This window comes from Coturnix japonica, chromosome 9, assembly GCF_001577835.2.
Source record: "Coturnix japonica isolate 7356 chromosome 9, Coturnix japonica 2.1, whole genome shotgun sequence".
NCBI lineage: Eukaryota > Metazoa > Chordata > Aves > Galliformes > Phasianidae > Coturnix > Coturnix japonica.
In genome coordinates, this window is record NC_029524.1 from 19,578,516 (window position 1) to 19,605,233 (window position 26,718).

The 26,718-nt window shown below is 43.4% G+C and overlaps 1 protein-coding gene across 1 annotated transcript in view; it reads left to right on the forward strand.

Annotated features, from left to right (window-relative positions):
• The window catches only part of PPM1L (protein phosphatase, Mg2+/Mn2+ dependent 1L), an 80,646-nt gene that overhangs the window by 34,429 nt on the left and 19,499 nt on the right, over positions 1–26,718 (forward strand). The window contains exon 2 of the mRNA XM_015872084.2: positions 21,499–21,673. Coding sequence (XP_015727570.1) covers positions 21,499–21,673 — 175 coding nt within the window. The remainder of the gene's footprint in view (positions 1–21,498; positions 21,674–26,718) is intronic.

Consider the following 26,718-nt stretch of genomic DNA (forward strand, 5'->3'; position numbering starts at 1 on the left):
AATCTCTGTGCCACCAGGATGTGGCAGAGGTTCAGGCAGCCGGTGGGTTGTGAGTGCCGTGGGCTTCTGATAAAGCTGTTCTTCTAAACTGTGTCATGAACTGCAGTTTTGAAACCTTTGCTTTGAAGTGCTCCAGAGAGGCAGCACCGATTTTAGAGCTTCGTGTTCAACCACCTCGTGTGGTGCCTGCCAACAACATGCCTGATTCTGTATTCATGAGTGCTTTTGCGGTCCCGTCAGAAGCAAGAATTACATCTGAAATTCAAATCTTAACTCTATTATGGCATCGTTTAGTTCTGTGCCGAGGCTTTTGTTTTCTTTCTGAAATGTATTCATTAAATGTTTATACTGGGGTAAAATTAGGAAGAAAAACCTGACACGTGAGCCATGTGCCAGCAGCAATTTGGCCACTTTGACTTTTGGAAAGAAAAAAAACCTCCTGATTAACAATTATATGCATTGTACAGCATATGTTCTGTAAGCTGTACAACTGTGAAGAAGTATGTGTGCTCACAAATACAGCAAGCACAGGAAAACAGCCATTCATCCACTGATTTGCTTTCATGGATCCACAGAATGTGCTGAGTAGGAAGAGACCCATAAGGGTCATTGCATGCTCAGGTTTAGGAGCTGCGTGCTGCTGCAGCATTAAATGAACGTTCTGAAGGTTATCAGCTCAAAAGTTCAGAATACTGGAGTGAAGCTTCTAATCCATGTAGCACACGTTCCCTTACATCCATTTCTGTGCTGTTCCCTATATTAGCACCAGTTTTAGATTTCATTTGCATCTTTTTTTTTTCTTTTTTTTTTTCCTAGTGGTAGTTTAAGGAACAATGTGATGCTAATTCAGCATTAACAGCAGGAAAAATTTCATCTGATTAAATTAAAATGCAGAGCTGTGATTTCATCTTCAATTCTGTGCTCCTGAAGGAAGCCTGTAAGGTTTCTGATCCATTCAAGGTAGGAAATCCTGCTCCCTTGGCTGCTCAGAGCAAGCTCTATGCTTCAGTTCTGCCCTGCGTCACCAGTCTCTCCTGGTCTGTGGCCTTCTCCATGGATGAAAATTGCACCCTGAATACAAACTACTCATGCAGGTATCTAATGTTCCATTTTCCGTGCTCCTCACATTTAAATGCTACTAAACTACAGCATATTGGATGCTGGCTGGGTGTGGAGCTCCATGACCTGTGGCTGTTCTGCATTGGGTGTCCTCAGTGTCCCCCCTCCAGGTGTTCTGAAGGTGTGAGCAGTAGCTTTTGCTGCTGTGTTCTGGAGCTGTGCTGCTCTACGTTTGTATAGTTCCCACCCAAGGAACCAAGCAGGTCCCTCTCCCTTTGTCCCTCGGATAATGTTTCCCATCACAGAGTCTGAGAACCACGGTCAGTGAATCTCAAAGTGGAGCTGCTGCCATGCCACAAATCACTATTTATTTCCTTATGCTGATTGTGGTTCACCCTTTAAAGTAAACACGTAGTAATGTCAGCCTTTCCTGTAGTACATAATATCTTGTGCTAAGCAGTTTGTATTTTAATTTCCATAGTTCTCATGATTTAACTTCTGTACCCACTGGTACATAAAAGTAGTTCTTGGTTAGATGTAAATAACAGTTATGCTGCCATTGTTTCCCTTTTATAATAACTCGTATCTAATGGAGTGGAGAATAAGTAATAAAACTGTTTGGTGGTCTGTCTCCTGGAAACAGAAGAAGGTGTAATTGCTTCTTAGTACATTAGTGCCATCATTCCTGTTGTTAGCTGGGAGCCCAAGCTGAGCTGTGCATGATACAACCAGAATCTGTACTTAGGGAACCAAAGATGCAGCTGTGCTGCACTCAGGAATCTCTGTGGGTACCACCCAGATGTTCCATCTCTCTCAAGATTTCAGTGCTCTGACTCAGAACACGACTTCCAAGAACTCACGATTAAATAACTGTTTCATTTAGGCAAGTCTGGACTTCTAATAAATTGGAAATCCTTTTTATGCGGTCAGATCATTAAATTTTAACTTCTCCAGGCTTTTTCTAGAAGGGCTTTAAGCAGGATTTTTCCTTCGCTGGGATAAATTACATTTCTCTGTAGCTGCTGTGGGTTGTGGTGTATTTAAGAATGATGTTACATGGATTAACCTCTACACTTTCTAGTCTTAAAAATACCTCAAAACCCCAAACATGAAGCAGACGGAGTTTTTTGGTTGTTTTATAGCTATAATGTACTTCATTTGTCATCTTCTGTAATTATTTTTCCAACGCTGCATCTACCACAGAGACAATGTGTGAATTTCAATAAGCTGTGAAAGCTGTTCATGAAGGGAATAACAACTTGGATGTGTGGAGGTAGTTACTTGCATTCATTTATTTTTAAATAGAAGTTTCCTTTTCCTTTTTATTTTTGTCCTTTATTATTAATATTGTTGTAGCTTTCCCCCAGACATTGCTGTGTTTATGTGAGCTCTGCAGACAGCAGTGCAGCCAGGGCAATTCCTTTCAATTAGGCTGAATTACCTAAAATGGGTTAAAGCAACAAGGGGCTGCAAACCTGAGCTAAAAGCCTGAGTCCTTCTGCTCTCATGCACTGTGACTGAAAGAGAAACAAACGCTTTTCCAGCACGGGGAACTGTAAGTAAATTAAGAGCCTGCTTGCTAAGAGATGCTGGTAGGGCTTCCATCTCTGAGTACTGCCCCTGTGGGGTAATTTTCTGACGTGTCTCCTGTTGGATAATTTCCCATTCATTGTGCCATTACTAAACAGGGTACATTTGTGAATTCCCTGAAGCTTTTTGCTGTGAAACTTAGGAAACAGCCTCTACCTGAGATCTTCTCATCGTTACTTTTTGTTTATTCTGTTCTGTCTGCAACCTAAAGGACTTAGTGGCTTTTGCACAGCAATAAAGGCAGTTGCAGAAGGCCAAGGTTCTGTGCTAGCCAGCAAGTTCTTTCCTCTCCAGCTTCAGCCTCCTCCTTGTGTTGCTGATTGAAAGACCACACTGTGCAGAGCTCTGTTCCTCACAGTGCAGATCTGGCTGTGCTTTAATGTCCCAGCTCTGCCGCTGAGCTCTGGCTCATGCATTACCTTCCAATTGTTGGCGGTGGTTACTGCAGCCGGGCAAGGAAACCAGCAGTGCCTTTGCCTGTTCTTTGACTTACTGACCTTTGGAACTGCACTCAGTGGCTGCTTCTTCACTTATAAATTCTATCCTTTTATCTGGTTTTTTTCCCTTTGCTTTTTCTTTCCTAGTGTGGTACCATATTTTTCAGCTGCCAGCAGCTGTTTGAAGTATGCTCATGTCCCTACCCCTGAGATCCTTCCTGCCACCAAGATGACCATCTCAATACCTGCTGATCTCCTATATCTATAGACACACATGCATAATCTGCTTCAGATCTCAGGTCTCTGGTTCTTTATTTAGGAGAAATGCAACAATTCTTGTATTGGCACAGACCTACTGAGTATCACCTTTTTGACGGGCTCTGCTGTTGTCCTGCCTGACAGACAGGCAGTGCTTGGCAGCCATAAGCCTGGTGACTGCGCTGCATGCACACACGTGTTTGTGCAGGTGTTTGCCCTATGCAGCACAAGTCTGGGGCTCTCTCTCCCCCCTTCTAGTCCTTTCCTACTGAGATTCTGTGAAAGAAAGCTCTGATTTCTTCTTATGCTGCCTGCTGTGTGAGGAACATTTTGCCAATCTCACGTGGCTAAGCTGCGTTCCTCGCTTTCAGGGCTGTTGGGCATTTTTGCTTTCCTGCTCCTTCACGTTACCTTCCAAATGCTGCACTGAAAAGAGAATGAGGATAACCTGTATTGCTCTTCATCTGATGACCTGATTTTCTTTTATATTGTTTTCGTCTCATGCTGCGTATTGGATATTGTCAAGGTGTGACGCAGAAATGCAATTAAGAAATAATACACTAAATATAAGCAAAGTCTGTATTCTGCACATATTCAATAGATTAGCACTCTGGTGTCTCAGTCCAGGCCTTGGCCAAAATGAACTCTGGAAGCAGCAATGAGAAGTTTGCAGTGCTATAAATGTGCTGGTGTTTAAATACATAAATATGAAGACTTCCTGAGAACTGGTAGGTCTCTTCCCAGTGTGTGTTATTGTTATTAGACAGAAATCTTCATTATGGGAAATCTGAGTTCCGTGTCAGGGGAAATGAAGCTGAGAAGAATGCTTATTGCTCACAGAGATGTTGTAATGTGAGGAGCAATAGTGATAATGTGGGCTTTATTAACATGGAGCTTTCAGCAGTTGCATCATAAGATAATGAAGAACTTATTAATGCAGAATGAAATTAGCACAGAATTGATATTTGCAAGTGCTATCTTAGAGAAAATGTGAAATGCTTAAAGTTATTTCAGGGAGAAATAAATGCAATGGGGGATTTTTGAAGAATAAGCAAGCAAACAGACTTACAGACTTACTTATCCCCTGCCTGGCAGCTTGAGATGCCCTTACATCCATGGGGAAGGCCAGGCTGAGTGGGAGAAGGACAGAGGGAGGGAGACAAGGGGATGGAAATTATGAAACTGATTACTGTTTAAAACATGAAGCAATTTTCTGTTAGTAATGCAGACTTAGAATTCAGTATTTGCACATTTTTCCTACATTTTTGGCAGTCAGTGAGTGCATTGAGATACGTGAGGCTACAGCCACGAGCCTCAGCTGGTGCTGTGGGACAGCCCAATGGACTCGTACATGTAGCAGGCCTGCTGGTATCGCTTTGGGTGCTGCCCTTGTTGTATTCTGCTGCAACTACACAGTCATCTCAGCTCTGTAAATTTCTGTTGTGATGTAGGTGTTTCTGGTGTCAAGCTGATAACAGGTGGGTAGCATCACAGCTTACAACAGCGAGCCACATTTTGTCCTGTTTGCCTGATTTCTCACCTCTTACACAGCTTCAGCCATCCTATCTACTGAAGGTGTTCCTGATAAGCTTAACCTGAGCTAAGTGGATTTGTGTGAGCAGGAGGTGCTTGTCCCTGCCAACTCTGCCTGCATCTGCTGCCCTCGCTGGCACCTGGGTCTGTGATCCTGCAGCTCTGCAGGATTTGGATTAGCAGCGTATCAGGTTGCTTGCAGACTAAAAGTCTCATGTCGGTTTTTCATTTGCCCCGGTCAGTTTTCAGACAGATCAGCAAGCTGATCCCAGCACTGTGCTTAGCCCTGACTGGGCTGGTTGTGTTGTAAGTGGCATGGGAACACGTGCCTGGTATGGGCAAGAGCGGTGCTGTCCCTTCTGATGATAACTGGCTGTTAATCTGGGCACGTCTTGGATCTGCATGGAAAGAAAGCCACGGGGCTGGGAACAGCTTTCCTTGGACATGGTGTTCTATTACTTGGTAGTGGCTGATGGCAAACACTGCGATGATCAGCTCCTGCCTTCCCACCCCACTTCTCCCTGACCACATGCAGGTTGACCTTGTGTTTACAGTCATTTGGCGTTCTTTCTTTTTTCCTGGCTTATATCAACGAGACATGTTTTTTTAGCATAAGTAGTGCATGTTCCATCAACAGTTTCCCAAGACAGGAAAACCACGGATGTTGGTGAGACTGAAAAGCTGCCGAGGGTGTATTTGGGACCAGGAAGGTTTTCCTCGGTCAGTTGTTGAATGCTCTTCCAGCTTCTGCTCTGGCAGCTGCCCTGAAAGCATGTGTTTTGAACATCACGCTCTGCTGGTTGTTCCAGGACGCAGTAAATCCATTTTCAGACACAAAATGTACAAACATCCTGTTCATTTCTGCATCAAGCTTCATTCCCAAGGCAAGGATCATGCTACAAGGGGTACATCAAAGGGAAACCTTGTAAAATTTTTCCCCTCATCTAAAATAAACCTATGAACAAAGCCCTGGATAGGATGTTGGTACTAAAAGTGTTTTGTGTTGCTTCCTTGTTGACAACAAATCTGTAACTTCAGGGGTTTATGAAATCTTTTTATAAAGCATTTTCTATCCAACCATTTAAATGCAGAGGGTGATGAGCTGCTTTCTCTTCCTGCAGCTCTCTACCTAGCTGCAACAGCTTGCATGCACGCAGTTAAGAAACAATTAATTAAATTACACTACCCATAATTACTGTGCTATTCCTCGTAAAGTCATTCCATCCAAAATGGGATTCTTTAAATGCCTTGTTTAGAAGCCATGTATAAATTACCCCCAAACTGAATTTTAATTGGTCTGTTTTGTTACACGTGGTACAGTGAGGTTGGTTCCACTTTACTGAGAGTTAGGAATAAGTAAAATATTTTGTTGTGTTCCAATTGTTTCTTTGTAGATGGCCGTGATTCCTTCAATTACAAGAGGTTTTCTGACTGTGCCTACCACATCAAGGGAAGCTTTTGTTTGCCTTCTTTATGACTCTTCAACATGTGGTGTTTTATTAAAAATTAAAAATGCCAAATCTGACATTTGTTTCTGCGTTAAACACCTTTAATGAAAAGGAGAACAGTCACAGAACTGCTGGAGAGCCAACTGCTAAAGATGTAATTTACCCTGAATTCCCTGTCATATTTCTACCTCGAGTCATTTTGTAGATGAATATTTCATCACTCAGGTAGAGCTGCATGGAAATTATTTTATTAGGTCCCTTTCAAAGTTGAACTAAGCGTTAGAAACAAGAAACAATCCGCCTGTTACTTTGGCAGTGATTGGGAAGTGAAGAACAGAGCTCGGGTTTCTCTTGTAATTGATTTCATTACTAAAAGTATGTGATGTTAAAGCAGAGAGAGACGTTATTTCAATGAATGAGCTTCTACCTTGGTTTTTAAATGAAAGCAGGAGTATTTCTTGAAAACCTAATTATGGAAGTATTTTACCAGCTTTCTTGCTTGACACTATATTTTATGTAATGCCCTAGATCTGTCAGAGCACCTGGGCTATGCTGAAAGGTAGAGACCATAATTCTTAAAAGAATTAAGCAGTTTAAGGAGAATTAAGCTGGATGCTCTAGAGAAGTGTGCCAAATAACGGAGAGTTGGGGAGTAAAACAAGTGGGAAAGCTGTGCAAAGAGGCCAAGGGCAACAGCATGGCAATGAGAAATAAAAATAGCTGGGTAAAGATTGCAGCATTACAAAGAAATGGCCTGTAGTTCTCATGTATATGCAAGACTTGAATGTGACCAAAATAACCTTCATGGAAGAGAAATCCAGTATATTCACATAGAGGATCTCCAGACACCTCAGTACGGTTGTAGGTGATGAAGGATTTCCTTGTAAAACAGCTTTTTATCCAGTGGAGTAAAATGAAGCCGAATTCCATTTTGTTCCTTTATGCTTTCAATTGTTAGGGTGGAAGATTTCCTGTTATTTTGTGTCAGTGTAACTCATCAGTGATGTCAATTTAATCTGTAGTTCTTTAAAAATATAATCCATCTGAATTGCATCAAACGACAACATTCACTACAAAATGCTGTATTTGAATTCATTTATCCCTTTTAATTTCTTTCTTATTTCCCACATGGAGCTTACTACAAAGCTTTGGAAAACATTTCAAACAAAAAAAGCACAACAATTTAAGAGTCAGGAAACGTCCAGCATTGCTTGTGGGCTTTGCTCTCATAGGTTTGATTTAGCGGTTCATTAAAACGCTGGTTTTGAAATGACTGCATCTCACCGTAAAGCAAAGGGGTTTGTGGACATCAGAAATGGAGGTGGTCAGAAGCAGCTCTGATTTAAGTTTTCTTGGGCGTTTTTGTTTGCATGCCTTGTTCTGACATTTTGGAGAGCTTCTTGTAGTTCATCAGATTAATTTGCTCTCAAATTCATGCATTGTCATTCTAGAATATCTTGGTTTTTACATGTAAGTAGCTGCAGCTCTTTAAGGTGAGTTTCATTCTTAATATTTATTTTGCAGGAGATTAAAAATAGCCAAGATTAAATCAAAAGGCCAGGCAAGGCAAACTAATCTGGTCTGAACTCCTGAGCTGGCACACGCTGAGGGATGTGTTGGCTCTGGGCTTGGCAGCTCACTGCCTTCAGCTGCAGGTTTCTTTCCAAGTGAAGCCCAGCTCGGTGCTCCCATCAGAGCTCATCCCCAGCCAGTGAGGTGTTCCTGGAGGGGACCAGCAGACTTCAGGTTCTCTCTGTGACTGATACTAAAAGCTGGGGATTTGCTGCAGAAGTTAACTCCAGAAAGGAGCAGCACTCCTGCTTCTAACCTGCGATTTGCCTTCTCCTTGAAGAAACGAGATGTATAAAGTGTGGGCTCTGGGTTGGTCTTTGCATGCCCATCTCAGCACAAGGTGGTGCAACAGTCTATGCTGAGTGTTGAGAAGGGTGGTGTGGCAGTGCTGGGGCAGTTACACTGTGCTCTGATTCACCAAGGGTAGTTCCGACTTCTCTACCTAAACTGCCTTCCACCTTGTCTCTTACATTTCTCCTCTATATCACAAGCTTTATGGAGGCTGGGCCTCCCTCCCGATTCCTCCTCTCACCTGAAGCAGTCTCATTTCTCTCCATCTCATTTCTCACCATCCCAACCTACTGCCTCCCAAAGGGGTTTCTCTGTGATTGCCAGGTTTTACCCCTAGTGCTTCCTCTTGGCATTTCACTTTTCTCTGTTTAGATCAGTTTCACACCCACAACCTTCTCAGTTCTGATTCGTTCCCTTTTTTGCTCACTGTTGACACGTGTATTCCAGCCGTGCTCAGAGCACTGGGATTCTTTCCGATTTTGCTTTTGCCTCCATGTCTGTCTCAGTGTCAGTCACCAAGGAGCAGCCCACATTCAGGAGCACAAAGCACCAACTCCAACAGCTTCCTGCTCAAAATTACTTGCTCACATTTCTGTCCTAACCTGTTAAGACACTCCAAGTAGCACATTTTTCAACATTGCTTTTCTGCTTAGATTTTACCCTGGTTCATCCCATTACTATGTGCTTCTGCTCAAAACAAAGCCATTCCTGCCATTGCCCTGTAACCTTGCTGTCACATCCTACAACAAGGAACACGTTACCGAGGTTGGTTTAAAACAGGCTGCAGTTTTCTGGTGTGCTGAGAGGGCTGAATTCAGCCATTGAGTGCAGGAGGCAGAGCCAAGGCAAAGGTTGTTTGCGTGAGGAATGCCAGCATTCTGTCTTCTGGGGAAGAGGAGCATTTCTGGGAGAGGATTAAGAGCTGTTCTGACACTGTGTTATCTTGCAGCACTGTGTGAATATCCCTAGGTAAATGCTGAAGCTATCTGACTTCTATTTTAGTTCAGAAAGCTCTAGAGAGTCCAGGAAGATTGGCAAGTCGTCAGCGTGAAGCTTACAGCCGGTTTAGTGTTGGAGTGAGACTTATCCGTGCTCCTTACTTTGGACAAGCATTATGAAATGCTCATGGAAAATAACAGGTGGGATGGGAGTAACACTGTGAAAAGGATCCAGATGGAATAATTAGCAGCGGGGAAAAAAGAGAGCACCGTTCAAGCAGGCCAAGATCTCAAGCAGGAAATCCTGCCAGTGGTGTAACATTGCTGACAGCCTTGTGGATGGAAGGGGTGCCTGGAGTTGTGCTGGTGGGCATCTCAGCCCCTGCTGCCTTCACTCAGAGACACCCCAGCCATCCCACTTGTCTGCTGTGTTAGGCTCTGTTTTCTTTCATAACACCTTCATGTTTTGAAATCTTACCTTGAAGCACATCTGCTTGTTCACACCTCCCAGCAAATCTGCTTCTGCTGTGCAATCTGCGTATAGTTTCCTTGCTGTAAGCTGTATCAGCTATGGTGCAAGCTGGGATGTAAGGTCTCAGTATGAGGAGTATGCAGGTTTAATACCAGTGTTCTTCAGGGGGAGGACCTGTTTATTTCACAAGGAGGGAGAAGTATGGCAGCATGGAATTGCATTGCAGGACCAGACAACACTGACAGAACTCAGCATGTGCCCCTGTCTAAGGCCCGGCTCTATTTGCAGAGCCCATAGATCTGTAGGTGCCACACTCAGGGCTATAGTGTTATCCTTGGGCTTATGGCATGGCAAAAACCAGAGTGGAGAATGGGTCATGTGCAGCAGAGTGCAGGGGGTGAAGAGGGGTAGAAGGAAACACGGGAGAGCTCCATGTTGGGGAAGAAATTGTGAAGTTAGGACATGGCACCAGCTTTAAATTCAGAGCACCATGTCTTGCCAGAAGGCCTTGGCAAGGAGATTGAGTGCCTGAGAGTGTGGGGTAAAAACAATGTAGTAACTACAGAAACTTATAAATCAAACAGTGAGTGACTGCAAAGGAAAGATTTGCTACCAGCCCTTTTTGCTGAGAAAATAATCTTGAACTCCCCAACTTCCAGCTCTGTGCCTCAGAGGCTGGCAGCTCACTGAATCAAGCACACGTAATTTATTCACAAGAGGCAGGTACTGCATGGGGCTGTGAAAGGGAAGGCTGTGAGATAAGCCACTTGTTAGCTTGTTAATCTGCTTCGTGGGGAACTGCCACGTTATACTTTGCTGTTGCTCTTGATAAAAATCAGAGCAATAGCATTCTCCTCACAAGATGCATTGTGTGCTGGGGGACTGAAAGGACGGGACCTGCAGGATGATGAATGCTTGGCAGTGTAAAGGATGCACAGCTGTTGGTGATCGGATGATGGCAGGATGCACGTAAAGCGCCTTGCAAGAGGACTTCACTGCAAGTGGGCAAGTTGCAAACCTATTTTTCTTTAGAAACATTGGCTTAGGTTTATTTAATTTCGGTTTAATTTCCTGGAAGTTAGAAGGTTGAATATATTTGGGAAGTCTCCAAAATATTGAGTGCTGTTACAGAAGTGGCCTTGCTATGGAGTACAGATACAAGGTATGGGCTTTTTGTCGTCTCGAGGCTCACTGTGAAATCTGAAAACTTCAGGCTGCGTCACTTTAATACACAAACATGCTGAGCAATACAAAAGGCTTAAAATCAAAGCTGTGCTGTGTTATCTCTTCAGACCAGGAGCTTTCTCAAGGAGGTTCTAATGCAAGAGCAGAATAACTTCCAGTTGCGCCTTTGAAGTTCTTTTAGTGTGGTATCATGGACATTTAATCCGTGCTGTGGCTGCTCTTAAAAGCAGTGAGAAATTGCAAAGTGAAGCAGTAACCAAAAGGAGCTGTTTAAACATTTCATCCGTCTCGCTTCATGACGTATCTGTCTTGATTTTGGTGTGGCAATAAACCTAGTGATGACTGCAGTTCTAAGTCTGATGCTTCCAAAATGACTCAGTTTAGGTGCAGATGGTGTATGAAGGTATAAAAACTGCTAAGGAGTGACTGCAACACATGCTTTCATGTAATTCCAAGGCTGAGAGCGTGTGTGTGTGACTGGGGCCAGTGGAGACCCAGTGTGTGTCCTGCAGAGCGGATCTCAGCACTGTGCTTTTCAGTCACACTTGATGGTCAGCGTATTGTGAAGTCATTCTTTTTGCCCGTGTGTATTTGCTTTTTGGAGACTTTTTGTTGTCTTCATTCATCAACATCCTTACATTCATGTGAGCAATGCACACAAAGGGGGTTGCACAAGCCCTCTGGTTTCAGCAGCAGCCTGTTTGGCTGAGTAATGCCATTGCTCATCCCTTGCCTCATCCCAGTGATGACAACTGCCCGACATCAGCTTGACCTTCTGCTTTGTTACTAAGTGCTATTTGCAACCCCTTGTCCTAACGAGCCAGAGAAACAGTGTTACTGCGTACTATCATATTTAATTAGATTGTGTTCCAAGAGGCTGCCATTTAAACTGTAACTTTTATTTCCCTGGCTTGGGTTTCACCTTTCCTTTCCCTAACTTCATTCCTCATTACTTACTTTTCACCCACTAATTCATGTCATTTGCTCTTTTTTCCTATGTCTGCCTCTTTTCTCTGTATTTTCCCTGTGTGCCTCCAGGCTCTTGGACTCACCTGTTGGTTCTTTAGCTGCATGCATCTTTAGAGAGAAGAACTAGCAGCATCCAGGCACTTGTGTTTGTCTTACCTGGGGGCCACATTTTTGCCCTTCTTTCTCTCATGGATGCTCTTTTCAGGGCTTGTGCAGTGAAATGGCACCACAAGATGAACATGCAATGGGAACCTTATTTATAGATTGCAGTTGGCTGCTCTTCTATTTAATGGAGTTCTGTCTCTGGGCTGGTGTCATTTAATTACGTGTTTTATGTAACTGCTCCCTGTTCATTCTTTCCACTCTGGACGGTTTGTGTTTTCATACTCAAGAGGACGTTTTAATTTTCATGAATTTTGTAAGTCCATAACTTGGGAGACAAAGCTGCAAACAAAACAGAAGAACCCCAGGATGGAGACACCTTCTGTAGCAGCATGGATTGGGTGGAGGGGCGGCTAAAGCTGTTCATTTTCTCACCAGCTACTGATTGATCTAAAAATGTCTCTTATTTATCCTCTGTTTAGTAATGGGGGCTGCAGTCCAGTCTCTTTTCAGTAAGGAGGTGGAGGCACATCTGTGCATCCTTGTTGGAATGTCTGGCCTGGCTTTCTCTTGTTGGACACTGCTTCCCACTAACAGTTCCATAATAAACTGCCACACTCAAATGTTACGGTTCTATTCATGCATTTAGGACCACAGTTACCCTTTTTAAGGGTGTGTTGTGCCATGATCTTGTGTTTCAACTCCTTGCCTCCCACACAACGGGCAAAAGCAGTGCTCCTCCTGGCAGCCTGCTATTACACCAGCACATACAGAGGGCAGACAAAAGTCCCTTCTATTCTGGAATGGTGTTGGATTAGTTTTACACAAACTGTGAATGCAGCACTTTCCTAGCTAGCACTGTGCTCATTATTTGCAACACGGGTCAATACAGTGGCCTTTTCAGATCTGAAGTGAGGAGAGAACCTAAGCAAAAGAACCATAATTGCATTTAAACAGAGCTCATTGAGTCTCAAAGTCATTATCTTCACAAATTTCAATTTCCATATACATGGCTAAAGGAAAATGTCATCAGGCGCCCGTGGTAAATCGTTTAAAGAAGGACATGGGCACATTTTCCCCGTTAACTGTTTGTGTGCACTGTTTGTCACAGCTTTTGAAAGGCAGTGGGACACAGTGAGCGGGGCTGGAACCAATTGTGGTTTTGTCATCTATTCATTAATCTCTGGGTTCCTCCGAGTAAATGGTGCAGCACAGCGCAGCCACAGAGCTCAGATTAACCCTTGGGCTCTGCGACTTCAAATGCATTTTTTCCACAATGAAGCCATTTATCTTGATTCTTATCTCTTTTTGCAGCATTGGATGTAGCATGGGGCTAATTATACACGTGGTTCTTAATACAGGATTTTCATAAGGTCACTCATAGAAGAAATGGAGACCTAAAGGAAAGCCTGAGCATTGCTTCCAGTGTTAGGCATATCCAATGTAGTGAAAGCTTTACCAGGGCAGAACTTGGCTGGGGGTCATGGCCAGAGTCCCAAACTTGACTTCTGCAGTGGGAAAAGCAGCATTTTGTTCCTTAATTTCATTCTGTAGTTCAATTGAATTGCATAGACTACTTTTTTTTTTTTTTTTTTTTTTTTTTTTTTTTTTTTTGAGTAAGAATCTCAAATAGATAATAAATTTCAGACCAGATGGTTGGATTTTGGTAAAACGATACGCAAGTAAAAATAGAATCTTCTCAGTCTCCTGCGTAATGAACTAATTCTGAGAGTGTTTCAGCCCAGGCTGAATCTTTCTAATTCTTGTGATGATTTCTGCTTGGCAGAAAGTGATGTCTTTAAATCAGGAGAGACCATTTAGATTGAAATATTCCACTACACTCACTCTCCCTTTGCCTGGAGAGGGAGAACAACGTCAAAGAAAGAAGAAAGCTTCTTGCTATTTAATCGTGTCTAATAGGTTATAAATACACCTCTCACTAAATGCATGTAACAGAATGGGAGGCTTTTGGTAAAAACCTGATTCTTTGTTAACCTTCTTACATCCTACTGCCATTTGCAAAAGCATCTGTACAGAAATACCTGTAAGGCATTTAAATAGCTGTACTGATGCAAGGTTACAGTCCCTGAGCTTTAAATATCATTTTCTCAGGGGCTGCACGGAGTTGCATTTGTTTTGCAAAACTGGTGGGGCGTTTTCCCTTCTTTGTTGGACTCGTTGAGCTCAGTACAACACAACATGCAGTATTTCTCTGTACAAAGCAACATTTGGTGCCCAGTGTGCCCTATGAGGAGTTTGGTAATCACTCCTGACCTTCTGACCATAACTTGTAGTTTGGGACTCAGATTTTGCTGCAGTATGAAATGATGGAGGACAAGTATTTTCATGCACTTTTAAACCTTTTTTTTTTTTTAAATTTTTTCCTAATTCAATATTTGGTTACTCCTCCATTAGTACTGATAACCATTATCAGTTGATTTGGGACATTCATACTTCATTTTTAATAATTAACTCAAGCATTCTTTCTTTGTTCCATTAGCTAAATGATGTCTGTTGGTAAGTACAGATATGAGTCTCGTGTGCCAAACTGTGATGTCTCTTATGGCCAAGTGGATGTGGAAATTGTGATTATTGTTTGTCTGTTTGTGTGTCTTCCAGGAGTTCTGAAATACATCATCTTTACAATAAGCTTCAGTTACTTATTAGTTAAATCTACCCGGAGTATTATAAAATTAAGGCTTTGACTGTGGTAATTTTCAGTTTAATTTACCTACTAATCTTAATTCTTCTCCTAAAAAGAACATGAATAATAATGGGCTTCCCAGCACAATTAGGATTCAGAATTTGTATCCGTGCATGTGCAATTTAAGTGCTAATGCATTTGCTTTTATTAGGGTAGTAACTGCTTATTCTCCTTATTCTTAATGTATTTACTGAAGCTTTTTCTTTTTCTTTTTTTTTTTGTGCACATATGCAGTTGTCTAAAGACCTGGAATAAACGCAGGTGGAGCATCACCCTCACCTTCCTGGGAAGGTTTCACTGCGTATCAAAGAGGCTGGAGGCAGCTGTGTGTTTCTGGCAGTTAGGTAGAATTCCTGTAGTTTGGTTTGTGCCATTCGCTGTGTGCAGCAGAGAGGAATCTGGCTCCATCATTTGTGTTTGTGCACATGGATGGACAAAACCATCCCAGATTTGCTGAGCTCCATGAGATTTGTGCTGGCCCATTCTCCAGCATGTCTGTGTCCCCCCAAGGGGAGCACATCCACCAGGAGGAGCAGCCTCTGCCCCTCAGTCTGTGTCTCTGTTCATCAAGGAGTGTGTACGTCATTTCCTTGGGGACAGGATTCCCCTCCATGGTGACACCTCATTGTGTTCATTGATAATAACAGTGATAATGATGGTTAACCAAAACATACAAGCAGGGCATGTATTCTGATCTGATGTATTTGCTGCTTTGAATACTTTCCAATCAACACAGTATATATTAAAGTGATTATGTGATAGGCTTCATGGCAATTTTGAACAGACATTGTTGAGTAGGTCTGTTCATAAGGAAAGCCCTCCTGGCTCTTGTATGATTGGGGTGTAATAGTTGTATCAAAGATTGGGAAAGTGATAAATAATGAAGGTCAATTGAAAATCCAGAGTAATTGAATACATTTGCTTGGTGAAAGCATGAACAGAGCACGCCTTTCATTACAGTAGGTTGTAAGGCTGTGGAGTTAATACAGCAGAAGGCTGAAGGGTGCTTGCACCAAGGATGAGATATCATGGCAATGGAGAGCAAGAAATGTTCTGCACATGGGCATTGAAGGGGTGGTTTGGTGTTGCACTTTAACATGGCGTGGTCTCAGGTCCCAGTACCATTACAGGAAGACCTGAGGAACTGCAGCTAACGGAAGGGACCAGGAATGCTCAAAAAGATTGGGAAGCCTGCACAGTAACTTGACATCTAATCATGTGCTATTCAATGAGCTCCATCTATTTAGGTTATCAATGAGAAGATAATGGGGTGATTTGATCAATTTGCATGTATTTACATGAGAAAAGGGAAGGTAGGTGAGCAGACATTTTACTTGATTCAGTGCTGGAAAGTCATAGATAATAGTAGATTCGGACTGGAAATAATGCGAACATTTTCTTTGCTATGAGAAATTATCCTCTAACAGTAAGGACAATTAACTTCCAAGGGCAATAGGAGATTCTCTGTTTCAGAGTAGAAAATTTTTCTAAATGGCTTATTCAAGCAATGAGAAGGAAGTTCTATGGTCCTTCTGCTTCAAGATGTCAGACAAGATAATCATGATGCTCCCTATTGATTTGATAGAATAAATCTTTTAATTAGACGCCCAGATTCTGAAGCAACCCTTGTAGCTCTGCCAATTACAGTGTCATCTCTGACAGGTCAGTCTCTGCGCTCAGTTCCTTTCCTTGTCTGTCGCATGAGTGACTGCTTGACTCTATCAGATGCAGCAATTCTGGGTAATTTTAATTAATTAAAATTATTTATTAAAAAATGAATTATTCAAGTATTTTGCTGTCCCTTCCCTGAGTGGAAGATGGAAAATGATGGTTTTGCCTTTACTCTCACCTCTTCTGATCCATGCCCTAGAATAATGAGCCCCATGCTGGCACTCAAGTGCTTGCTCAGTGTAAGGGAACACATTCTTATGTGACTGACGGAGCGGGGAGTGGGAGGCAAAGCACAGCGTGTAATTTTTACATTACAAATTTTGTTGACTTACTTGCTTCTCATTCCAGGACATTTAAATAAGTCTGTTTCAGAAGTGAGTGACAAGTGCTGTCTTAGGAAAGAGACTCAAATCCATAATGTAAAGCCATAAATCATCACCATTTATCATTTGTATTTTTATTCCTTCTGTTTGGTGATGTGGCTGCTTGGAGGGCTTGCAGCCATAAATCACATATAGGCTGTGTCAGAGGAGATCAGGCTCTCTGTGCTCAAAGCACAAAACCAGAGGAAGCTCCACACCAGATGGCCTTTGCTTTCCATTTCACGGGCACCGGTTCTCACTGGGCAATTCGTTATTTTCTACAGTCGAAGCAGCTGTGGATTACTGTAATTATAGATTAAATATATCTCTGACAATCCAGTGTGAATGCTAATTTGAACTTTATGCATCTCCTTGGAATCAGGTTAATTTTCTCATGATTATACAGCCTCTGATTGACTAAAGATGTTTGCCAGGCTAATATTTTTCCTGCTATGGAAGTAAATTGTGCACGGATTGCAAAATACCAGTGGTGTTCATAGTGTTGTTGAAAGTCCTCAGGGAGCGTTCCTGAGTCCTGCAAGCATTTCTGACATCGTGCTTTTGCTACCAGCCTTGGTTAAACTCTGGGCTTGGCTTTCCTGGGACACTCACTGATTAACAGCAATTTATTGGCTTGAATAGTTATTTTTGAGGGGAAAAAAAAGGATTCTTTTTAATAGATACAGTGGGCTAAGGACACCAGAAGTTTATATGGGAAAACACTGCTAATGAGTTTTTTGACTTCTCTGTTCTTGAAATAGTTCCTTGCTGCAGAGGGCAAGATGTTCATCCCATTGCCATTTGTAGACCTTGCATTATCCCCTTGAGAGTAGATTATGTTTTGCTATCCTGTTTTCCTTCTGAATAACTATTAATAGACTCACGTCCTTTGTCCAAGGGGTTTGGCATAGCAAAATTCCACTGACTTCAGGGGAGTTATTTGTGGTTCCTGCTGATGAAGGAGCAGCATCAGCCTGAGCGAAGCTCTCATCAAGGCAGGGATCCAAAGAGTGTTCTATAACCATTTCTGGGTACAGTCAGCACCCAGCAGGGCACTGAGATGTCAAGGTAAAGGTTCAGGTCTATGCAGCTTGATCTGTAACTACGGTGAAGTGGGAATAAATGTACTTGAGCACGGCACCAGGAATGTGCTGGTGGAGCTCTCCTGGTTGGCCCCGGCAGCAGAGGCTGCTGTGTGCCAGAGGGCAGCTCACACAGGTAGATTGACCTGGGAGCCTTCATTTCCTTGAGGTGTTGTTTCTTTATCCCAGCAATCTGGGTTCATGTATATAAACATCTATTTAGAATGTATTTTTGTAGTGTACTTTTTTGAAATAATGGGAAATAATGGGAACCAAGTTACTGCATCCCTGCATGCCCTGAGAGAAGCACTTTGCTGGCTGCGCCTTACAGTTCTTGCTGCCTGCTCATAATAGAGATCACTTGATCTTTTATTCCACTTTTAGGCACCGAAGTTAAACTGCTTACTCTGTTATTCCGCTTCTCTTCCTTTATACTATTTTAAAAGTAGCCCCTGCATTTGCCCTTCCCAAATAGTGTCTCGCTGTCCTCTGTGTATTATTGAAGACAGAAGTTGTTAAAGAAATTGTTTCAGTCAGCCACCTACAGCTGAACTAATTTCATCTGGCCCAGCCAGCTGGAAAACCCTGATCTTTACAAACACTTCCTAACATATTCTTTCCCTAATCTGTCTTGTGATTTTGGTTACCTTCCTCTGATATAAATTGCCACTGGAACGCAGGAAAGTAAAGGCAGTCATACTGTAGCCAAAATGAGACTGCAAACACTTCAGCTTTTATGGCATCATCTGTCAAAAGCTTTTCTACTCTGCTGAGCTGTAGACCAACATTTGCCTGTCTTCTTCTTATTACAAATGGACTTGCAGAAACTTTTCTTGCCTCCTTGGCGAGTTTTAAGTCATTTTTTACTCCAGTCTCCACTTGTGTCCGTGCTTATTATTGCATTCTGACCATGCGTGTGCTTCCTTCCAAAATCCTTCCCTCGGGTGAACCAGGAGGTGAGCAAGGTGCCCCTTGTCCATAATGGCACCTCTGCCCTTGCCCTGCAGCTCCTGATGTGTTGTGTAGTAGTGACCCTGTGACCTTCAAGCACAGTGACAACAAGAGGCAGAAAGATGTGACAGAAGAATCTTGATTTTGCTTTTAATCCTTCAGTGTAGATGCTATGCCAGCAGTACAGCTCTCTAAAGTGGGTCTGTATTGTCCTGTGGTCTCTGGATGCTTGCAGCAGCGAGGCGGACAGGACAAATTGTCTCAAGAGTATTAAGGTCAGACATCAGTATTAAGGTCAGACATCTGTAATTTCCCTCCTGTCCCTGTAAATTAGTGCAGCCAATGAGGAGCACAGGTCTCAGGCAAGGAAGTCCTCATCTATTCTTTGCGCTGGAGATCTGTGTTATGACTCATAGCTGTTCTATCTCCTTAGCTTCTCTACCTGCTGTATGTGCACCTGTGCTCATCATCCCACACTGATGTCTGTAGCACTCCTTTCTCACAGGGCCATGGATCTGCTTCTAGCACTTGGTCTCTCCATCATCACATTTGATGCTGGAGCACTCTGGTCTCCTCCTGTATGCCCACGGGTGTGCCAAAGGATGCAGACCCTCTGTCTGCATGTCCCCAGTTGCTGTTTGGCCACTTACACAGCTCTGTGGGACATACGGGGCAGCTGCTCATCCTCTGAGGACATATTTCAGGCGGCAGGAATGCTCAGAGCCATGAATTTGCTTTGATGGAAGCCTGAATTTTACAGGTTGAGCAGGTTGGTAATTCCAGACTTGAGAAGTGTTGAGCTGCAGCAGCCTGCAGAACACAAGTAAAACAACCAAGGCCGAGGCTGAGACTTTCTCTTACAGAGTTGGCTCTTTCTCACACACCAAATATTCAGCTCCTTTTGTGTGAGATGTGGGTGTGTAAGGAGACTTCTTGCTCGAGCTGCCGCTTGGCTCCTGAAGTAGCTTCACAAAGAAGTTGTTGATTAACCAGTGTAGACCTTTACTTCCCCTCCATGTGCTTGTTGTCCTTCAAGGCTGGAGGCTGAGCCAGCTACCTGTGGCCCTGGGGTCTGGGCTGGCTGTGTCCTGCTTGGCAGAGTAACACTTCAGCAGGAAAGTAATTGCTGCACATATGTTTGGAAATGCCTATGGTTGTGCACATGTATCCCTTGTGGGTCAGGAGTGCTGCTGAGGATGACTTCAAGCACTCGGTGCAGCAGCATCCCCTGCAGCATGGCAGGAGGAGCTCTGGGTATGAGCATCACAGGAAAAGGTGCTTGGGCAGCATTTCTCCATGGATTGTGGTGTCCTGATGTCAGTGATGAAGTCCTGTGCTGTGGGTGCCTCGCTGGGGCTGCCTCCACACAGCCAGTGCCTTTGGTCGTGGTTGTGTTCCCATCTGCTCCCATCCATCTGTCTCTGGGCTTATGCTTAGGTTGTGAGGTCTCAGGGTCAGAAGTGATAGTGTTTACAGCCACTGGTGCGCATGTATTTGCTCAGATGGCGCAGGAAAATGAACGTGTATAAACTCTTCTTCTGCTTTCTGCTCTATGGAATTGCAGCAGTGGGAGAGCACAAAAATACCCCCCGCAGAGTGAAGCCTCTTCTCAAAGCAAACATTAAACAAAGATGCCTGAACGTGGACTAAATAATTAGTGTGCAGTGTGTCTTTTGGCCTTCCCTTGGAAGAAAACAGCTATTAGACAGTAACACTAAATACACTGTACTCATGTGGACAGTTTGTTTGGTTTTTGTGGAATAATTCCATTCGTCTCCCATGGCTCAGCCTGCAGATAAATTGAACACAACTTCAGTGATATTTTAAGGTTGTGATTTAACCAGCCATCGACTTTGGAAAACTAAATATAGACCCAGGAGAGCACGCTGCTGAGCTGTGGTCAGTCCCAGGCCTGCAGCAATGTTGTGTTTATCATTTTTCTCTTCCCAGCACACAGCGGCTGTAGCAGCAGTGCTGGCAGGTGGGCACCTGTCCAGAGGCAGATGCTCTTCTCATTTACTGCCCTGTACGTTTCCTGCACGTTGCTCTGTAACACTGGTACAACCATGCCACCTTGTGTTAATTGCTGTTTTCTTATGGTCTTAATTTTTGCTCTGTGTGACCAATCAAGTATTCTCTGTGGATGTGTAATACATCTGGCCACACCTGGTTATGGAACCAGCAGGTGAAGGGATTCCATTCACTCACTTGAATATTTGTACTGTGTTGTGTTTTCCTATTGGAGCATGGTTAACTGCTTCTGGACTGCCATTACCTTCCTGCTGATGGAAAATTAAGTTGATTTTTCTAATGTATTTTCACTGCTGTTTTTACATGTTTGTTTGGGTGGGAAACGTTACATGTTTATCCTGTATTGAACCGAAAGGTAGGCAGAGCTCATCAGCTCAGATGTAACAAACTAGCAGAGCTGCACTGAATGACAAGGCACGTGGTGAGGGCTGTGAAGGCACCTGAGCATCAAAGCCTAAATCCCATTCATACCTCAAGATACCAAGATTTTACCCTTTGAGTTACTCTGTGTCTCTCAGTTTGCTGTTTATGGAACATCTCAAATGGACAATCAGAGCATTGTTAATGGAGAAGCCATGACTTGTGCATCCTGCTGGAGAGTAGGACTGTGCTTTTGCTCCAAGAAATTTGTTCTATTGTATCCCTGCATCCATGGGAGTCCTGGGCACACAGAGTACTTTTGGCAGGGAAATGACCTGTTGGTTTTATCGCTATGGAGTTGGTAGTATTAAGAGTATTCTGTTGTATGGATTGTTGAATTTGATAGTGCTTTATGAAGCTATGGACATGCATGAAGCTTTTCAAAAGAAGTGCTAATTAAACCTTTGTTTCTTTCCTACACAGTCTGCAGCAGAGTATGTGAAGTCCCGCCTGCCTGAAGTCCTGAAACAACATCTGCAGGACTATGAGAAGGACAAGGAGAACAGTGTGATGTCTTACCAGACCATCCTGGAACAGCAGATTTTATCAATTGATCGAGAAATGCTGGAAAAATTGACTGTATCCTATGATGAAGCAGGTATATCTTTACTTCTTTCTAAGTCATGTGTTACTGAGAACAAGTTGCTCACTTCCAGTCTGTGGAGGGATCATGAAACCTGTTAAAATGTTTTTGACAAATGGATGTCTTGCACATTAGTGCGTTCTTCTTCACACCAAACTTGGTTTTGAGCTCACTTAGTGTGGACTGTGTGGTCACAAAGTCTGATTTTTAAATGTGTCGTGATGGATGTGGATAGACAGAAACAGATTACTGGTAAAATGTCAGAGGCATTTTATTAGTGCAGTCACAGAGCTCTGATGATTGTGTCGTGACAGTCAAGATTTCTGAGGGTTTGTAATTATAGCTGATACTTTTTACTAGCATTTAGTTTGAAAGTAGTTAGAAGAGTCCTAGCTTTGGGATCCTTCAGCTCTGGGATCCATTGTCCTGATGCCAGGTCTCCTGTATGATTACAGAGGGAAAAGAACAGATGCTCTGGGTGGTGTTTGCTGATCTTCCAAAATAGCCTCCCTTATCTGCCATACTCGTCATCCCCTGGCTTCTCAGCCTTAGCGAGCATTGACAAGCTTGTATTGTTTTGTGGTGTCACTTTGTTCTTACAATGTAGTGCTGAGAAATACTCAGAGCGCTTGGATACTCAGTCTCCTGCTCAGACTCCTGCTCACTATCAATGTCTTTGATCTCAAATGCTCAGCAACTGAAAATGCCATGTGCAGTGTCTGATCTGGGTACTTGCAAGGCTGTGAGCGTTAGTGACTTGAAACAATTGCAATGCTCTGTTAATTCATCAGCTCCTTTCACACACTCACCCAGTAAATGCGCCTCATTCTCTTAAACTGCTTTGATCTCAGAAGCTCTCAAGCAACTTGCAGTGCATTTCAGACTGTACATGTCATGTGCTTAAGGGGCTGTGCGTCATGGGAGCTCTTGAAGGACAGCGCAGTTAAACCAGGGGCTCGGCGTGTATTTTTCATCACGTATCTCCAGTTTTTAATGATGCTTTAAAAAAAAAAAAAAGCTTTTTAATGCTGTCGCTTTCTGTTGCTTCTGCTTATATTTTAACAGAGGATTTACCAGTCCAATGAACAGTGTAGATCCTTTGCTGTCACGCTGATTTGGTCACTTCATCTACCGTCATTTTGATTGATTAAAGTTTGTTAGGAAGGAAGAAAACAGTGGAGAAAATTACCAACCTCCATCAGGAGAAAAAGATAGCATTTTCCTTTATTGAAAAGTGCACGTTTGTACAGAGAAAATAAAGACTAAACTGCTCCAAACACACACTTGGAGATTTATATCATACAATAAAGCAATCATGCAGAAATGCGAAGTTATGTAAATAAGCATTTCAGTAAAGTCTCAGCATTCAAAACTGGGAGAGGATGCAACTCACTGTAAATTCAAAGCCAGAATTTGAGTCTGGTAATCAGCTAAAAAGAGAGGTTAAAACCCCGAGATGGCGGAGGCTCATCAGTCTGATCATCTCACTTGTTCACTACAAACATACGACTGGTGCTACCTGCACTTGAAGGAAGATCTGACTGTGATCTGAGCACAGAGAATGTGCTGCTCAAGCCGTTGCAGCAGATGTTCTTCATTCCAAGCTCTGCAGCTATTCAGACTGTTCAGTCTCAGACCAGTTGTGCTGGTGATGTGTTTTATTCATATTTTTCTGTATCGAAGTCAATTTAATGAGAAGATGAAGCTGCTGGCAGGGAGCTGATGTGATCCATCAGCAAAACCCAGCCTGTGCTCTGGGCAGTGATGCTGGCCGGGATGCTTGCCTTGCTGGTGGCACCCAGAGCCTGGTTGGGTTTTATTTCAGTTGTGGTTCTGAAGGCCTCTCTTCTCAGGAGAGCATTTTCCCCCCTCTTTTCTTCCATCAGTGAGTTCTTTGAAGGAAAATCGGTGGATATTGTACTTAAATGCTCTACTTATAGGTGCTCTGGAGAGAACAGCACTTGTCAAAATGGGTCTAAGCTGATTTTTCTGGTTAGGTATCCCAACTCCATCGTTTTGTAGGCTGTAAATGCATTTTGTGTGTTGTGTAGAACTCTGCTACATCCATTTGCTGGATTAAAACAATACGACTGTGCATGTTAATTTGGCCTTTGTAGCACAGCATGCAAATATTACCAAAGTGGAGCTTCGATGGACTCAATGTTCTCATGCCCCTTTCTGTAAATCTTCCCTGTTAGGAAATCATTTTATCGAAACTACCAAATAAAGCGAGTTCATCTAAAAATAGGCAGCTGCTGACAGGATGCTTAGCAAAGTTTGACTGAGGAAGATTCGTACAATGAAAGCAGGCCAAATGTGACAGATGGATACAAATCCTCTCGTAATCTTTAAATCCCTTCGTTTAAAAAGTGGCATTCTTGAGTAGCTACGGCTGGGTTCATTTTGTGCAGGAATATTTTCTCTGCTGAAGCTTTACTGGGTGCTGATCCTATTCCTTCCATTTGCAGCACCTTAATGTCTGGGCTGGTCAGTGACTCCCCTGCACAAATGGACATTTAGGGCACTGAAAGGCACTTTGGCGTTGACTTGTGTGTGCTGGTTAGCTGCAGCCTGCAGGAGGCTCTCCTGACCTCACAGGTCTCTCGTTATTGGATAGCCCCTCTCTGCCAAAGTCCTGTAGAAATTGAGTTTCATTACTGAGTGACAAAAGAGATGAATTTCATTTTTCCCTGCCATGAAGCTGTGGTGAGAGATATTGATTGCAGCCAGTAGCCAGCTCCAAAAATGCTTCCTTAGCCAGTGGTTATCAGTGCGTCCCATGTTTCCACACAAAGGAGGTGGCTGCTGCTCAGCGCACACCCTCCCTGAGGGGACCTGGAGCTCATCTCTGCACGGCCAGTGTCTGAGGGCTGTGCTGTGCTTCACCCCGTGCTGGGGAACCACATCCTCACCATGGTTTTGTAGCTTAGGGTATAATAACCACAAAGGGCCGGAGGAGCCCACCAAAGGGAGCCTATACTGGCACAGAGAGCTGTCACAGCCTTTTTGGTCATGAGGAAATTAGGTTTCAGTATTTCTGTCCCATTTTCCTCCTCCAACCCACTTTCAGTGCCTCTGAATAAGTGAAATTGCTCGTAACAGCAGTTTATTTTCTTAAAGTGCATTTTTATGCTAGCAAATCACATCCCAAATTGCCTGAATACTCCAATCTTAGCAACAAAATTTATTTGCTGCTGAGATAATCTGTGCATTAGCACTATGACATGCAGTTTGTCTTTGGGTGAGATGAGGTTTCTGTTCTGCCTCCACCAAACATGCCCACATGTTGTGCTCCGCTCACAGTCCCTGTGTATCGCTGTCCTCCCCTCCATCCCTGCAGGATTTAGCAGGTAATGAATTGATAATGAATGAAATGGACTCCTCTTACTCAGCCTGTATTTCTATGCCTCACAGAACACCATTTTTTTTCTGTAGTTGCAGCTGTGAGAAGCGGTTCTGAGCATGAATGCAGGATTCAGGCTTTGGGATTTGCTTCAGGACTGGAGCCTGAGCTCCATATCCTATACAGGGATAACAGATACCTTGTTGGAGAAAATCCTTTCTTTCCATTGAAAAAAGAGCTTTATCAGGTAAAACCATCATTATTCTACATCACAGCCAAACTAAAGGACGTTAACTTTGCTGTGATGTTCATTACAAGGTAGCTCATACACAGGAGTGAGCCGTTAAAAATGCAGGAATAAATCTGTTTGGTTTGCTGTAGCTACCTTCTATTACTTTCAAGAAGGTCTGAGGATGCTGGAAGTGTTTCTGATGGGTGCTGGCTGGTCCTTCCTGCACAGGGAAATGCAGCGCCCAGGTTCAGCAGTGGTGTCTCATTGGGAGCTTCAGCTCTTCGCCTGAGTGGACCATGAGCTCGGGACCATCCCTTGCCCTGCCTCACCACAGCTCTCCCTGGGGTCAGAGTTTGGGCACGCTGTGCTGCCAGACATCCCCCACCTCACCTCACCTCACCATACACAGCCATAACAGCCTGCGGAGACACACAGCTGTGCCACACACAAAGTGACCTGAGCTTATAAAAAGGGCTGAGCATCTCAGTGGAGTGTGCAGCACTTCAGGAGGGATTTAAAGAGCAGGGAGGAAAGATACGTACTAAATACAGTAAATACGACCATTGCAGAGGCGTTGGATAGCACAGAATATCCAAGAACAAAAAGGAGAGAGCGGGGAAGAAGATGCTGGGAAGAAAAATGCCAGACAGTGCCTTTTCCTGAAGAAAGGATGTGTGCAGGCAAAGGAGTTCTGTATGAATGGCGTTTCCATTATCTCAAGGAATGGAACAGGATGGGTTTCTGTGTGCTGTTGTGAGCACCAGTTGTCTGCATTGTAGCAATGTAGTGAAGTTGTTTTCCCGTTTGTTGCAAACACTGACACAGCAGACATGTGAGTAACATTGCTGCAGGCTGTCAGGACAGCAGTTACTGCTGCTCTTCCTTCTGACGGAGACTGAAGCTCTGTGGCCAGGAACCCACTGCTGCTGTTTGCTTTCTGTCAGGCTCAGGTTTCATTTGTCAATGATTTTTAGAGATTTAATCTCCAGAACATGGTCTAAACCAACAACACTCTTTCAACCTTCAGTTGCCATCAGTGTACATTCAGCACTGAGCCTTTTCCCAATAATACAGGAAGAACAACTTTTACCCCTTCTATCCAGCTGATAACTTCTGTACAATCTCTGCCTTATGCTCAATGTTTTCCTTGGCATATTTAATTTTTTTACTCATTAAAACTGTGTGTTGATCCTGGTTGCCATGAGCCAGAACTCTGTTTCTCAGCAGACCAGTAACCCGACCAAATCCCACAGGGCCATCACCTCGAGTGGGATTTCTCCCTTGTGGCTGTTCATATTTGCATTAGAGACATCAAATCTGGGCCACTTTTCTAAAGCTCTTCAATAGTGAGCAGGGAGAAACTGGAGGTTCTGGGGAATTCATGCCTTTATTTTAAGCATGTATGTGAAGAATCACATCCTAAATGTGCCTCCTCTTTTCCATTGGCTATGAATTAGCTTTTACTCACAGGTGAACACAGTCAGC